This window comes from Crinia signifera, chromosome 3 (genome assembly GCF_055691185.1).
Source record: "Crinia signifera chromosome 3, ASM5569118v1, whole genome shotgun sequence".
Taxonomy (NCBI): Eukaryota; Metazoa; Chordata; class Amphibia; order Anura; family Myobatrachidae; genus Crinia; species Crinia signifera.
In genome coordinates, this window is record NC_139219.1 from 18,354,008 (window position 1) to 18,370,852 (window position 16,845).

General features: G+C 45.9%; 1 protein-coding gene across 9 annotated transcripts in view; it reads right to left on the minus strand.

Moving 5' to 3' along the window:
* The window catches only part of DNAH8 (dynein axonemal heavy chain 8), a 358,983-nt gene that overhangs the window by 272,244 nt on the left and 69,894 nt on the right, over positions 1 to 16,845 (minus strand). For 6 of the 9 annotated variants that reach the window (XR_014471558.1, XR_014471559.1, XM_083175418.1 and 3 more), the window contains 5 exons: positions 14,859 to 15,035; positions 11,433 to 11,546; positions 6,635 to 6,742; positions 5,879 to 5,980; positions 2,254 to 2,400 (listed from right to left, as the gene is read on the minus strand). Coding sequence is in view for 7 of the 9 variants with exons in the window: in XM_083175418.1 (XP_083031544.1) it covers positions 2,254 to 2,400; positions 5,879 to 5,980; positions 6,635 to 6,742; positions 11,433 to 11,546; positions 14,859 to 15,035 (648 nt within the window). In the remaining 2 variants the exon portion in view is untranslated. The remainder of the gene's footprint in view (positions 1 to 2,253; positions 2,401 to 5,878; positions 5,981 to 6,634; positions 6,743 to 11,432; positions 11,547 to 14,858; positions 15,036 to 16,845) is intronic. The other 3 variants (XM_083175417.1, XM_083175420.1, XM_083175419.1) reach the window with 3 other exon arrangements.

Sequence of the window (16,845 nt, forward strand, 5' to 3'; positions counted from 1 at the left end):
CCAGCAAAGAAGCTCTCCATCTGACGGGGACGTGAGAGCATCTCACACGCACATGCATCCCTGTCAACACCACTGCGGGATGCGCTTTCCCTGCCCGTCTCTGCTTCGGGCAGGGATCAGGGGAGCTGCAGAGGGCGGTGGAAGGCTCGGTCAGAACGGGTTGTGCAAGCGTTTTGCACGCGCTCCACCTTCCGGCGGATGGCGGCGGTTGGCGATTGTTAATACATCTACCCCTGAGATTTTTATACACAGCTCATGGGTTTACAGAGCAAAAAGAAAGCATGAGAGGAGGAGCAGAATTTGGAATAGCAGAAACTAGGTGCGAGTGTTCCGTTCACTTTTTGCCTATTCTCACATTCTCTCATTGCTTACAGTATAATTTCTGCCCCATATAATCTACACTTTTATTTAGCTTGAAGTCAAATTATTGCAGAATATAAGTGTTAATAGATTCTTTTTATCAATTAACAAAAGGCAAAGTGAAATAACAGAAGAAAAATCTAAATCAAATCAATGTACTTGGTGTGACCGTCTAGTTACACTTGCACAAAGTCAGGGATTTCTTTGGCGTATAGTCAGGTGAATGATTAACCTAGCATAACAGTCAGGTGATAATGGTCATCATATGTAGATTGAAACACAGTCAATAACTGAAACAGGAACAGCTGTGTATGAGGCTTACAACTGGGTGAGGAACAGCCAATTTCTGCTACAAAGGTGCGGCTGTAGAAGACCGTGTCACAGGTCATACACCATGGCAAGACTGAGAACAGCAACAAAACACAAGGTAGTTATACTGCATCAGAAAGGTCTCTCCTTGGCCAATATTTCAAAGAATACGAAGGTTTCAAAATGTGTTGTTCAAGTTCTTTGGAAGAAGCACAAAGAAACAGACAACGTTGACGGCTGTAGATGCACTGGTTGGCCAATGAGACTTAATGCAATTTATAAAAGACACATCATGCTTTGTTCCTATCTAAATTGTCCTGCAGTGCCATCAGATCAAAACTGGTAGAAACAAATGTGACCCAAGAACACACATATACTATTCGAAGAATTCTGCTTGGAAATGGAATTGCATCCAAAACCCATACCTTGATGTGGAAACAGGCCATGCATCTCAACAATGCATTCATAATGGGATGCTATATCTAAATAACCTACAGACCTTGATTATAACGGAGAACACTGAAATAAGTTCAAGTGTACCTGGAGGAATTGATGCTGTATTGAAAGCAAAGGAGAGTCACGTCAAATATTGATTTGATTTAGATTTTTGTTCTCTTCCTTCAATTTGTATTTTGTTAATTGATAAAACTATGTACACTTCTATTTATGAAAGCATTCTTTTTTAAATTCAATAGTTTTTATTGAAAAGTTTTTGTAAGTACAAACAAAAAATAAACAATTAATGCTATGCATTACATACTTGTACATGTCATTATGCTAATAAAAGTACCAAATTATAGTCATATATACATGTGATCTTGTTTGTTTCTTACATAACATTGAGTATTACAATTTATTAACAATGATATTATACTATCAGAACAAGCTTTACTTTAATTAAATAAAAAAGGAAATTATAAAGTGAATTAGAAGTATTTTGGGAGTGCAGACCGATAGTACCACATCTCATGAGCCATAGCCAACTAACCAAGCGACAAGGTGATGCAGTGCATAAATCACTGCAATATAAATTGCTACGTTAGCTCAGAACCCTTGTGTTTTTATTAAAGGAAGACTCTAGCCATCTATCCCAGGTTTTATAATACTTCTGCCTTGCAGGTAATGTATTTTGAAAGCATTCTTACTCTGCAGCATTTTTGTACACCTGCCTAAGGGGATTATTTTGGTTCACTCCTTCTAGCAAATTCCTTCTTAAATGGACAAAACTATGGGGGTTATTTTGGTTCACTCTTTCTGACAAATTCCTTCTTAGATGGACAAAACCATGTGCACTGCAGATGTAACTTGTGAGAGTTAGATTTGGGTGGAGTTTTACTTCAAAGTGAGATCTATATTGCAGTGTAAAAATAAAGCAGCCAGTATTTACCCTGCACAGAAACAAAATAACTCACCCAAATCTAATTCTCTCTGCACATGTTACATCTGCCCCACCTGCAGTGCGCATGGTTTTGTCCATCTAAGAAGGAATTTGCCAGAAGGAGCGAACCAGAATAACCCCCTCAATCTTTTGCACGGTACAGTGGGTATCTGTGTGTGTGTATGTGTGTGTAAAATGTTTTATACCTTCTTAGTTCGTTTGCAGAATGCCTCCAATTTTCCAAATATGTACATCTCTGATACATGAAAGACCTTTTCTTTCGGCGTTACTTTATAAATTCCCTGGGTTCTATGAAAACAGTTCTGATATTCCTCATACAGACAGTTGCATTCCTAAACCGCAAAGATAAATACTGTAAATGATAAAGTATCTACATAAGTATAACTGAACGATGTTTGTGAGTGTGGATGTTCCACGATAACTCTTGAAAACTTTAACAAATTGTCTTCAAACTTTGCACACTACCTTATCATCTTAAGGGGTGTGGTACTGTATAACACACCAACAGTCAGGATTCCGACAGTCATTAGCCTGACATCGGAATCCTGACTGCGGGGCGAGCGCAATAAAGCCCCTTGCAGACTCGCTGCGGGCACAGTGGTTCGCTACGCTCGCCACCTATTTTATTCTCTCTCTCTATTATGGGGGTCATGGACCCCCACGAGGAAGAATAGCCACTGCCCCTATGTCAAGCTTTTAGTAGGCGGGATTCCGACGTCGGAGTAATGACTGTCTGAATACCGACTGCCGGTAAGTCCTCCAGCACCCATCTTAAGGGACTATCTAAATATGAACACGAGCCCTTAAGGGTGCTGTCATAAGGGCCCATGCTATTTCTGTTGTTTTCATGCATTGTGATGTGTCATTGGAAAGCTTATGACTTTCTGAATAAAACACAATAAACAGAGTACCTTAAGTGTACCCTTAAAGGCCTATAAGGGTCCAATAAATGAAATCCATTTTCACTTTACAAAACTTTTGACAAAGTGAAATAAGCGACTCATCGGCAGAGTGGTCTGTGAATCAAACACTGTAGATATCGTTGTGAAATCCATGTGAGATCGATCCCCAGTCAGTTATTTTTTTTCTCTTGATTGTTTGCTTATTCATTGAGGGGTTTTGAGATTTTCTATACTGTACCTTCTGCAGCAGCTTCTGCACTGCTGTGGTTGTTAAGGGTAGGAGAATAGTTGGAGACCTGCTCTGGCTGCTGCAGCAGCTACTGCTCTGCTGTGGTGTGCAAGGGTAGGTGGATAGTTAAATGCTTGCTTTGGCTGCTACTGTCCTGTTGTGGTTGGCAAGGGTAGGTGGATAATTGAAGGCTTGGTCCTGCTGTGGTTGGCAAGGGTAGGTGGATAGTTGGAGGCTTGCTCTGGCTGTTGCAGAAGCTACTGCCCTGCTGTGGTTGGCAAGGGTAGGTGGATAGTTGTAGACTTGCTCTGGCTGCTGCAGCAGATACTGCCCTGCTGTGGTTGGTAAGAGTAGGTGGATAGTTGGAGGCTTGCTCTGGCTGCTGCAGCAGCTACTGCCCTGCTGTGGTTGGGTAGGGTAGGAGGATAGTTGGAGATCTGCTCTGGCTGCTGCAGCAGCTTCTGCCCTGTTGTGGTTGGGAAGGGAAGGTGGATAGTTGGAGGCTTGCTCTGGCTGCTACAGCAGCTACTGTCCTGCTGTGGTTGGCAAGGGTAGATGGATAGTTGGAGGCTTGCTCTGGCTGCTGCAGCAGCTACTGCCCTGCTGTGGTTGGCAAGGGTAGGTGGATCGTTGTAGACTTGCTTTGGCCTCAGCAGCAGCTCCTGCACTGCTGTGGTTGTCAAGGGTAGGAGAATAGTTGGAGACCTGCTCTGGCTGCTGCAGCAGCTACTGCCCTGCTGTGGTGTGCAAGGGTAGGTGGATAGTTAAATGCTTGCTCTGGCTGCTACTGTCCTGTTGTGGTTGGCAAGGGTAGGTGGATAATTGAAGGCTTGGTCCTGCTGTGGTTGGCAAGGGTAGGTGGATAGTTGGAGGCTTGCTCTGGCTGTTGCAGAAGCTACTGCCCTGCTGTGGTTGGCAAGGGTAGGTGGATAGTTGTAGACTTGCTCTGGCTGCTGCAGCAGATACTGCCCTGCTGTGGTTGGTAAGAGTAGGTGGATAGTTGGAGGCTTGCTCTGGCTGCTGCAGCAGCTACTGCCCTGCTGTGGTTGGGTAGGGTAGGAGGATAGTTGGAGGCTTGCTCTGGCTGCTACAGCAGCTACTGTCCTGCTGTGGTTGGCAAGGGTAGATGGATAGTTGGAGGCTTGCTCTGGCTGCTGCAGCAGCTACTGCCCTGCTGTGATTGGCAAGGGTAGGTGGATAGTTGTAGACTTGCTTTGGCCTCAGCAGCAGAAACTGCCCTGCTGTGGTTGGCAAGGGTAGGAGGATAGTTGGAGACCTGCTCTGGCTGCTGCAGCAGCAGCTACTGCCCTGCTGTGGTTGGCAAGGGTAGGTGGATAGTTGTAGACTTGCTCTGGCTGCTGCAGCAGATACTGCCATGCTGTGGTTGGCAAGGGTAGGTGGATAGTTGGAGGCTTGCTATGGCTGCTGCAGCAGCTACCGCCCTGCTGTGGTTGGTAAGGGTAGGTGGATAGTTGTACACTAGCTCTGGCTGCTGCAACAGCTTTTGCCCTGCTATGTTTGGGAAGGGTCGGTAGAAAAGGAACTGCATAAGCATAAACTTTCGACTTGTCCGTCGGACGGGCCTTAAGAATAGTATCCCATGCGTGCCGCCCCACGCCCGCACTGCTCCGTGCAAACAGGCTAGCGACTATGCAAGTCACTGCATCTGTTCGCACAGATGGCCTGCACATGTGCATAAGCGAATATACGCCTGCACAGGCCTTCACCATCGCTTCCCGTTGAATGACCTCCTATGCTTCATGGTCTAAAGCAGCAGTCCCCAACCTTTTTCTCTCCCATACCCCTTGACTAGGCTTTTCATTTTAGGAGTACCCCCTATTCTCAATTCCAAATATCCACAGTACTTACACGTGGCGTGGAAGTGAGCGCTATGTGTGTCCTGTTATAAAGGAGTAGTGTGCGGTCAGAAATCGGATCCCTCTGTGTCTGGCTGTTGGCTGTGTACTGTCTCCGGGGTTCTCGCTAACGCCTGTAGTATTAATGCCCCTGCTTCCTCCACCCGAGTCAGCATGGGGAAGATGATTGTGATGTCTGAGGACAGAGCAGGTAGCTCCTAGTGGATTGCTGGTCGTGCAAAAGAATGAGGAGATGCCAATGACACCGCAAGATGGAACCAGAAGTGACACAATGAACACAACGTGGTTCATCTCCCCGGCAATGGGAGACTTCTTCCGCCATCCAGAAACTTCTTAGTCTTCTTCCGCCATTACCAATATTATTTTAAGTACCCCTAACTGGTCTGCAGAGTACCCCAGGTTGGGAACCACTGGTCCAAAGTAGCAAAGTACTTCAATATTCAATTCTATTTTATAATAAATGTTGTCTTGTCAGTGATAATAGCTGAGAAACCGCTGTAAAACTACCGCAATGCAGACATTTGATATATTTAGCCCAAAGAGATTAACCTGCGTCAGACTATTTATCTTGTCCTTTTTTATTTTTATGTGTGTATTTCATTTATTGGCTATCATACTGCATAAGTGGAAAGCTTCAACTAGTCTCAGATACATTTATAAAATGTAGGTAACAGAATAAATCAATCTAAATGTAATATCTTGCCTTTAATAAAATAATTATGATTTTGGCTCTATATCCTTTGTTGAATTCTGCATGGTTTAACATATTGATTGAATACTTAATTTACAATATTCTGCTCACCTTAATTTTGTTTATGACCGTGTTTGCGTCCTGTTGCCATATACTTAACGTGCCTCTCTCAGTGATATATGCTTTACATGCTGTAACCAATTGATTTGTAACCTATAAATATGACATACAATAAATAACTTATCTGATTTTGGCAATAAAGTTGTTTTAAAATACGTATGTAAAAATTAGTAAAGTAATTAAAATGAATTAGATAAAATCAGTTAAGTTCTGTATAATATAATATTTATGCATTCCAATACCATTCCAATTTTCATTCAAATTTGCAGTATTTGATACTGAAATTAACAATGTTTTTAATTTTAGTGGGGAGGGTGGGGTGTAATTAAGGGCAGGACATGTAAAAAAATGTCAGGTTTTATTTCCGCATCCATGGGGATTTGCTATTTAATTAGAGAAGATAAAATGAAATGCAATGATTTCTATAATAATATTTATGCACCTTTTTTTAAACCACCTGGGTTTGCTCTGTTAGTGAGAAGAGACCTGTAAACTTGTAATTCATTGGTCAGATAGACTACTAGATAGATAACTTCCTGCACATTTACTTCATGTATTTATTTAATATGGAACATTCCAGTTCTTTATTTGGGCCCATTTTTTTCACCGAAGACCACCTGGGGCCTTTTTGTCACCGGCCTGATGCCCAAATACCACCTTCAGCCTTTTCAGAGATTCTTCCCTCTAAAGAAACTGAGGCAAACCAAATTTTATAATTCCCAGATACAAAAAAAATATTGAAGTTACCTTTATAAACAATGATGTTATCTTATCAGATGTGTTGTAGTATCTAGAAACATTCTGTAACAACCCAATAGTGTTTATTAGATCCTGTATGCCATGTGTCACAAAAGCCTAAAATTAAATAGTATTACAAAAATTAGATTTTGAACTTACAGTACATTAAATCCTTTGAGTACAAATTTGTTTGGAAAATGGGCAAAACCATATGCACTGCAGGTGGGGCAGATGTAACGTGCAGAGAGAGTTAGATTTGTGTGAGTTATTTTGTTTCTGTGCAGGGTAAATACTGGCTGCATTATTTTTACACTGCAATTTAGATTTCAGTTTCAACACACCCCACCCAAATGTAACTCTATCTGCACATGTTACATCTGCCCCACCTGCAGTGCACATGGTTTTGCCCCAACAGCCCTTGTCCCAACAGCCGGAATCCCAGGCTGTTTTAATTTGACCCAACAGTAACACCACAGTCGGAATTCAATGTACCGGCTGTCTGACAAAACAGTCGGATCTGTCGTTAACGGCAGCATTGAAAATATTGGCACATATTGCATTCTCCCCTAGGTCTGTCCCTGTTTACCAACACACAGTTCATAAATATTGTCTACAGCTTGAATCTGCATTGTGCCATTCCAGCAGTAGTTCCTCTCCATAACCTGCATGCCATTTTATCAAACATTAGGAACTTTGGGACTTTTACAACTTTGTTGAGTGCCTTTAAATTTAAATGGGCCTGTAAGACCCATTTGGATATGGATCTGGGACTAGGAACAGGGTAGAGTAAAATCCGAGCCCCCCGCCCTGGTGTTGAGGAACTGGGATAATGAATTGGGATTGTAAAAGAGAGGTCAGAATCTTCAGCGATTGTTCTGCTTTTTTGTGGACTGAGAGGAAAGCCGTGTAAAATAACTATTGTGGGTTCTTTTGAACGAAATGGAATATCCTTTTGACACTACTTCTCTCACCCAGGCATCCGCTGACATGGTGAGCCACAGCTGTGTGAAATGTAAAAGCCTGACTCCCACTTGGGGGTCCGCCTGCAAGAGGCCCGACCGTTATGCGGAGGGTTTATCTGCTTTGGCCGCGGGTTGTCTAGTGGCCCAGGCCTGTTTGGGCTTAGTCTTAGTTTCCTTGACTGTGGTAGTAGCCCAGGGAAAGGATTGACCTCAGGCTTTGCCTTGGGGATGAAAGGACTGAAAGGCAGTAGCTTTCGGCCTCTACGGCAGAGCAGTAGGGAGGCATGCAGCCTTAGCCGCTGCAAAGGAAGCAAACCTAGGTTTTCACCTTAACAATAAACTGGACTGGTCTGATAATTCTGCTGCTCTGTACAGGAAGGGGCAGAGTAGACTTTATCTGCTGAGGAGACTGAGGTCCTTTGGAGTGCAGGAAGCGCTCCTGAAGACCTTCTTTAACTGTGTAGTGGCATCGGCCATATTCTACGGAGTGTTCTGCTGGGGCAGCAGTGTTTCAACAGCCGACAATAAGAAACTAAACAGACAGGTAAGGAAGGCCAGTTCTGTCCTAGGAATGCCTTTGGATTCGGTAGAGATTGTGGGTGAGAGGAGAATGATCAGCAAGATAACATCATTATTGGATAATGCTTCACACCCGCTCAAAAATGTTTTGAAGGATCTGTGTAGCACTTTCAGTGACAGGTTGCTTCACCCTCGATGCTCAACGGAGGAGATATCGCAGATCGTTCCTTCCGGCTGCTATTAGAATGTACAGATGGAGCCGGCCTGTTCTTTGCAGGGGATGGCGGAAGAATCGCCAGCCGCCACCCCCTGCCAGCCGCCATCTGATATGCGAAAGGGGACGCGCGCGTCCCTTCCGACGGCGCTTCCCCCGGGTCCCCGCCGGCTTGTCGGCGGTCACACGGGGTCCCCACTGCCTCCCCACATTCCCCCTAACCCTGTCCGTCTCCCTGAAGCGGAGACGGACAGGGTTCCCGTCGCCCGGAAACTGAGACGCGCTTGCGTGTGAGACGCACGCACGTCTCAGTCAGATGGAGCGCCTCGCCGCTGGCGGATCGCCAGCGGAGACAGCCTGGCGATTCGCCAGCAAGAGGGAGCCCAGCTCCATCTGTACAACTGTCATGTTCTGAAGACCTGCATGTTCCTAGATTCTTGAGTGATATTGTTTGGATCTTATCTTATTATGTGTGTTCTTATTATTATGCTACTACTCTTATGGTGTGTACACACGTTAGATGTGCCTTAAGATCCTATCCACTATCTGGTCAGATAGGATCGTGGATAGGATCTTAAGGCACATCCGATTTGCATCCTATCTTGACTATATAGTGCAGATCTGCACTATATAGACAAGGCAGCCAAGACTTTCTGGCTTCCGATACGTGAACGCGCATCAGGATCGGATCGGGATCGCAAGGGTTAAAACCCTTGCGATCTGCATCCGATGCCGATCCGATGTTGACTATATCGTCAACATCGGAAAGGAAATCGGACAGTTATTCATTGTGAGACGAATAAAGGAATTCTATTCTATAACAATCTTATTACGCTCTTCCCCAAACAAATGTTTTCCCTTAAAGGGCAATAGCTCAAGCGTTTTCTTGGATTCAAGGTCAGCTTTCCAGGGCCGTAGCCAAATGGCACAACAGGCCGGTACAGAGTTAGCAGACGCCTTAGCAGCTAAGATTGACTCGTCTGACATGGCTTCCATAATATATGTAGCGGCCTGTCTAATGTGGGAGACACATAACCTGGCATCCTCAAATGTATCAGGGGAAGCTTATCCTCCAGGACCTGTAGCCAAGGTAGAATGGCCTTTGCAGCCCAGGTCGCCGCTATAGTGGGTCTACATCCCTAGTCTTTGCCACTGGTTCTGGCTCCTCATAGTCAGTCAATAACACTAAGCATATTGCCTTAATAAGAAGAGGTACATCCGTCCATTCAGTCTGTAATACTGGGGTCCCAGTGTCTGGGAAAATGTGCAGCATCCCCTTCCTCATCTCCTGTTGTGTACTAATGGGAGTGAAGGAACAGACAGGGACCTAGCAGGCTGCATTGTATTAGGCAGCAGTTTTTGCATGGCTACCGTGGTCTGTGCCAGGGTCTGACCTGTGGTCAACAAGGTATCTACCAATGGAGCAGGGTTGTACCACAGGTGGTGCAGCTATAAGAGGCGGAAGGTGGCCCACTAGTGTGCCTAGCAACTTTTGAAAGGCTGCCCATGGAGGCTTTTGAGCAGCCACCGTGGCAGGGGACTGGCCAGGGGGAATATAGCAATTGACACACAGCCTCTCCTGGATGACTGCTGTTCAGACAGGCCTGCAGAACCAGCCTTGCATGACAAGAGCTTGAGATACTATGTCTTAGGGTGCCCCGGGTTTGGAATTGAAATAACCCAAAGAGGGGGGGGGGGGGGGTATACAATAGGTATAGCCCTGAGGGGAAAACCTAGAGTGATACACAGATGTGACCTGAGAGGATAAATCTTCCTCAGAAGATATCAGAAAAATCAGGGACAGCAATAAGTAGCTGACAGAATTACTGTACGAACTACTACTACTACTAGATAAGAAATATAGGCTAGCAGTAAGTCACATACACAAACACTACAGAAGTAGGTAGCTGGGGCAAATTAATGGCACTGTAATGGATGTAGGTGCCTGTGAAAGCGTTACAGCGTGTGGACGGTTTCACAGGGGAGACTGTACCCGCACTCCAGGAGACTCTGGCCGCGATGCAGAAGATGGCTTCTGGTCTCTGAGGGGGCAGGTAGAGAGAGCTTCCTGGGTGGCAGATCTGCCAGAGATTGGTGGCCAAAGCTGGATGGGGGGGGGGGGGGGGGTAATGCTGCAGGCTAGGCGTCGCCCACCCTGTGCTGGCCTTCACCCACCGACGCATAGTGAGCCCCTTGAGAGGATAAATATATCCAGCCTGCGCTCTGGCCCCGGTGGTCTAGTGGAGTCCCTGCAGTGTGTCCCCCCCAGCGCGCAGCGTGACATCGGTTTAAGTGCCCTCAGAGAGAGCCTTACCTGTTCCTGTGCCCCGGCCATGCTGTCAGGGGGAGAATGTCCGGCGGTGCTAGGTGCTGGGTCTCTGCCCCACCGAGTACCCCTCTTGACCCGGGTCGTGGAGGAGTTCCAGTGCCCGCAGGAGTGAGGGAGCTGCCGCACCGCCGTAAGCATGACTGACAGCGGAGGCAGCATAGCCGCATCATGTGGCTCAGTTAAAAGTAAAAATAAAAAGCTTCTTATAGGATTACCTCAGAGAGGTAATCCCTGCTGAGTAACAAGGCTCCAGCTTCCTGCTGGCACCAAACAAAAACAGAGGAGCTGAGCATGGAGGCAGGGTTATAGGGGAGAGGAGCCATGCATCCTGGGAAACTTTGAAAGCTTCGCTGATTGGTGCCACGGTCCTCTGGATCCGCCTACAACCCCAATGTCACCCTGTGGGAATCATGGAACCCGAAGAAGAAAAATAAGTAACAAGATTAAGATACATGGGGTTAACTGTCATCATAAGTTATTGTCCAAAGAGAATCTGACTCTTAACGCTGCTGAGGCCTCTGTTGATGTTAATTATCGTCAGCATAAATCTGCTTCAGGGGTTGGTCAGTCATAAGAGATGCACACTCTAACAGGTGCAACTGTGTGTCCACCTCTAATTGAATCACAATTACCCTAACATTACACACCGGGTGCAAACCCCCCCCATAAAAAAAAGAAAATAAACCAGCCTTACTGTACATCCAACTGTAAATTACCCCCACCTGTAAAGAAACAATGGCCATACTAGCTATATTCCGTGGTGCACATCTAGTTGTCACTTACCAGGTCAGACGTATAAAGTGGCTGACATACTCGCTCAAGTGTATATAAGAAATCGACATTATTTTTAGACTCATTGGCTGCATCTGTGATTCTGGAATCCAGCACTTTCCACATCTGTGAAAATGAAAACAGTGTATGTGTAGACAGGTCAAAGTAACAAAGTTTGTACATTTGACTAATGGCACCAGGAGAATGAATTATTTTAAATGTAATTTCTCTTTTTTAATTTTAGCAGCTTTTTGGAAGGTTTCTGAAAATGTACTGTTAATCAGTTACAAATATCCTCACTTATATATAGTGGCGTAACTAAATAAGGTGCAGCTGCTATGGCGCCTGGGGGATTGGGGTTCCAAAAGGTCCAGCAGGCTATAAATCAAAATAGTGCTGTTGTGCAAATTCGGTCCTGCATTCCTACTACCTGGGAGGGAGGTGCAGCCTACACTGAGGTACTACACTGAGGTACACTACTGAGGTAAAAATAAAACAGGGAGGTGGAGCCCCTGCTTGGAAACTGATCTTTGGAGGAGATCGAGGAGTCCCGGCGCTACGCTGTCAGGAGCCTGCCTTGTGCCACTGCACTCAGCACTGTCCAGAGCTGCCTGGCGACGGTCACTATAGAAGAAAGAGGTGCCGCTGCACTGCCCGAAGTCTGCATGTGTAGCTGCGCTGCCCGGAGTCGCTCCGTATAGAAGAGGGGGTGCTGCTATGCTGCCGGAGCCTGCATGATGCCGCTCTGATACAGAAGGAAGAGGTGCTGCTGTATTTAGCAACTACCCTGCCAAGAGCCTGTCCAAAGCCGCTCCGCTCCATGGAGGGAGAAGGAGCCTCTGCTGCTGTCCAGAGCTGCTCTGTGCAGAAGAGGAAGGTGATAGTGAGCAACCCCTCAACTGTTGTTAGTCTGTCTATGCTGCCCCCCTCCATCCAATTGTCTGTCAGTCTATGCCCCAATATGATCCATCCATTTGTCAGTACATATGGTGTAGTCTGTGAGTCTATGCCCCCCATCGATCTTTCAGTCTGTCCCCCAATATGGTGCTTTGTCCTGTCTAAGCTTCCCCATCCATCTATGCCTACCCCATCAGTCTTCCCATCTATGCCCCTATAAGGTGTTCTGTCCATCTTTGTTCCCCTATCAGTCTCTGCCCCCACTTTGGGGGTTATTTTGGTTCACTCTTTCTGACAAATTCCTTTTTAGATGGACAGAACCATGTGCACTGCAGGTGGGGCAGATGTAACTTGTGCAGAGAGAATTAGATTTGGGTGGGGTTTTACTTCAAAGTAAGATCTATATTGCAGTGTAAAAAAAACAGTCCATATTTTCCCTGCACAGAAACAAAATAACTCACCTAAATCTAATTCTCTCTGCACATTTTACATCTGCCCCCCTGCAGTGCACATAGTGTTGTCCATCTAAGAAGGATTTTGTCAGATAGACCCCCTTAGTGCTCTGTCTGTCTATACTTGCCCCCGCCCACCCATGCCCTCCCCCCTGTCTGTCATCTGTTCATCTATACCTCCCAATTCTGTTCTGTTCTGTAATCATATAGTGTACCACAAGCTCACACTCCCCCTCTCCCTTTTCTCCCTGACACTGTCTATTTCTCTTTCTCCCACTCTTTCCCTCCCTCGCACTTTCTCCTTCCTCTCTCCCTGACACTCTTTCCCCATCTCTCACAGACACACTCTCTCTCTGTCTCTCTTTCAATACCTGTCTCTGTGTCTCTCTCTCCCTGACTCTCTCTTTTCCTATCTCTCCCCTTTTGCTATTTTCAATCTGACTAGATTGCTTAGAAAGTAAGCAAAGATCTTTCCGTGTGTATGCCCCGAGAGATTAAATATCTCCTGCTAACTAGTCAGTGCATGCAGTCAAAATCTAGTCAGATTGCTTAGCAGGTGACTGCAAATCTCTCTGTGTGTACAGAATGAGAGATACTGATCCCAATCTCTCATTCTGAGCCACTACCCGGCCTTTTTTTGCTTACGCAAAATCGCTTAGCACAAATCTCTGCGTGTGTATGTGCTCTTCCTAAATAGCTTAGCAAAAATTGCTTAGCACACATCTCTATGTGTGTATGGCCCTTTACTCTTCCTGACCTAATCTCTCTCATCTTGTCTATACCTCTTTCTACCCTTGACACCCTCTAAAAGTGTGTTCATATGGTTTGATATCTCTCACTCCAACATGCACCCCTCCATCTCTATCTTGCTTCTCACCCTACCGCTGTTTCTATCATTCCCTATATTTCCATGAACCCTTCTTTCTTCCTGACTATTCAATCTTGACATTAAGCCACATGAAAAGGACATAAATATTGCATTCATGTTGCATGACCAATTGAATGAACTGATCTTATTCCCGCTTTGCCAGCATTTATAAGGGATATAAGATCTACACAGCATGGCTGCCATGATTAGTTTGAAGTCAAGAGGATCATCCTTCATCTCTCTATATTGTCCAGCAGGGACCTTGATATCGAAGGAGAATGTATATAAGTGTACCACCAGAGCGATCAACTGGAGGCACTCAGGTTAAGGAACAGCATATCGGCAGCCTGTGGATGTGACAAGACACCATCTTAACTATGTCCAACAATACCCAGGGACAAACCTGGAGCTGAAAAACAAGATGATGCTCTGCTCAACCCATGCTGAAACCTACCTTCATCATAGCGGCATGACTGTGAGTGCTGTCATGAGGAAGAAGTCTGTTATAATGTCGGGATGTAGCTCGACCAGATATTGCTGAAGAAGTAACCAAGATAAGAGTAGCAAAGCTAGACCCAGAGGAGGAGGAAAAAAGTGAAAGGGAAAGAAGGTGTTTTGATCGGTCCAGATATTGAGAAACTTGTGATGGATAGTTAGAAAAAAAAAATGTCTAGGGAACAGAAAGACTATCATGGAAGAAATCTCGCTGAGTGGAATCTCGATGAGTGGAATCTCGATGAGTGGAAAGGTGCATTTCTGAATTCTCATTTAGAAAATCTTGTAAGTGAAGTGCAGGGGAAAAGATCTAGATCAAAATATCAAGAAGATGGAGTGCTGATACCAGGGTAGGTGGAATGTCAACATGATTGCGGACAACTGTGGGAACCTGCACAAAGAGCCGCAAGCTATCTACAAGAGAAAATGTACCAAAGGGAGCTGAGGGGAAAGGAAAAGGCAGTGAGGAAGAGAAAATATGCATAAAACTATTTTGAAGGTTTTTTTTACAAATAAATGTGTCAACTAGATTATGTATTAAAATGCTATTTGCCCATATTTTTGCTTTTTCCTTTCTGGAAAAAAAAACAAGCATGGTAGAGAAATCTGGTCAAATGTTAAATCAACAAGTCATTGACCATAAGAATCTGTTGTAAAATTGCAGACAATTCTTAATGAGCCCAATTTTGTAGGCCTACTGTAACTTGAGCCTAATCCTATTCTTGCCTTGAGCACTCTGGATCTTGCCAGGTTTAAAACTGTAATAACTGCTTTGCAGTTCTGTCCCTTAATCTGGCCAATGATATTGTTGAATTTCACCGACATTCGTTTCCAATGTTCCAGTTCAATTAAAGGACCAGAATAGTCAGCTTCCTTTTGTATCTGTTGACTTTCAATCAGAACCTGCATTTAGGGAAGAAATATAACTAAATGTACATACTTTATACTTAATCAGCATTTACATACAGTATCTAAACTTTCCATGCCGCTCCTTTATATATATCGGCATGCTGTCCAGTTCTTGGATCTACATGTCAGTGTGACCTCACAGGATTGAGACGCCACCCAGACACTCTTCTGCAATTTACACCCTATTTGAGAGAAATAGTTGGAAAAACGCTTAACCCTTTGAGTGCCAACTCAAATGGTTTTTTAAGAGAGCCTCAAAATATCTGCTAAAAATGCCGGCGTCGCTCACTGTGACTGTTCTTTTAGTATAAATAAATACAAATACAGCCAAGTTCAGTTAAATATAAAACCTAAAAAAAGAATAGTCGCTGTGAGCGGCGCTGGCATTTTTAGCAGATATTTTGAGGATCTCTCACAGCAGCGTTGGCCCTTAACGGGTTAATGAGGGTAAGCGTGGCAAGGTGAGTAAATGTATGTTTGCGTGTGTGAATGGGTGTATGCATGTAGGTAATAAAGTTGTATGTAATAAAGTTGTACTGGTCTGGGTGTCAGTGTATAATTATGGTAAATCTCTTATATATTTAGCCAGATCTGTCACTCAACCCCTGTGGAGAACGTTCCTGTGTAGAACAGTTTCACTTTCATGTGTCTAACGTTCCACCCCCTTGACATCCCCTCCCCCCGCCCAGCCAGGGCTACAGTACACGCCCACCATCCACCATTACTCCACAGCCACCATCCACCATTACTCCTGCACATCCCTACCCTCTGCCAGGACTAGGGTTACCACCTAGTCCCTTTAATTCCGGACACATATTAATTACACAGGTTCTGTGGCTGGCTGACTTCAAGACTCCACTTCACCTGATTTTAAACTGCCACAGAACCTGTGTAATTAACATGTGTCCGGAATTAAAGGGACTAGGTGGTAACCCTAGCCAGGACCCCTGTGTCGACATTTCGGCCAAAAAACAGTGAAAAACCCATGTCGACCTTTTGACTGTCGACATAGACTCTGTCGACCTAATGGCAGTGTCGACCTAAAAACATGTCGACCTAATGAGCTGTCGACCTAATGAGCTGTCGACATAATGACATGTCGACCTAATGGTATGTCGACCTAAAACCATGTCGACCTATTGAGCTGTCGAACTAATGGTGTCGATGTAATGGCTGTCGATGTAAGTGCTGTCTAATATCCGTCCCAGACCCGACCACCCCCTCCAGCAATTCGCTGGACCTCCGCGACCACCCCCTCCCGCGAAACGCGGGACCCCCGCGACCCTCCCGCATATCGCGGGACCCCAGCGACCCCTCCCTCCCGCGAGCCCCCTCCCGCGATTCGCAGGACCCCTGCATCCTCCCCTCCCGCCATTCGCGGGACCCCTGCGACCCCCCTACCGGCATTAAAAGGGCCCCCCGCGACCCCCCCTCCCGCGATTCACGGCACCCCCCTACTGTGATTTGCAACCCCCCTCCCGCAATTCGCGCCGCCCCCTCCCGCGATTCACGGAACCCCCCGTAGCGCCCCCCCTCCCGCGATTTGCGGGCCCCCTCGGCACTTCTCGCGATTTGCGACCGCCCCCTAATTCACACATTCGGGGACCCCACCTCCCGCGATTCATGCCCCCCTCACGCAATTCACGGCACCCCCCACACCCCCCTTCCTGCGATTCGCAACCCCTCACGACCCCCCCTCCCGCGATTCACGAAACCCCCCGTAGCGCCCCCCTCCCGCGATTTGCGGGCCCCCTCGGCACCTCTCGCGATTTGCGACCCCCCCTCCTGCGATTCATGCCCCCTC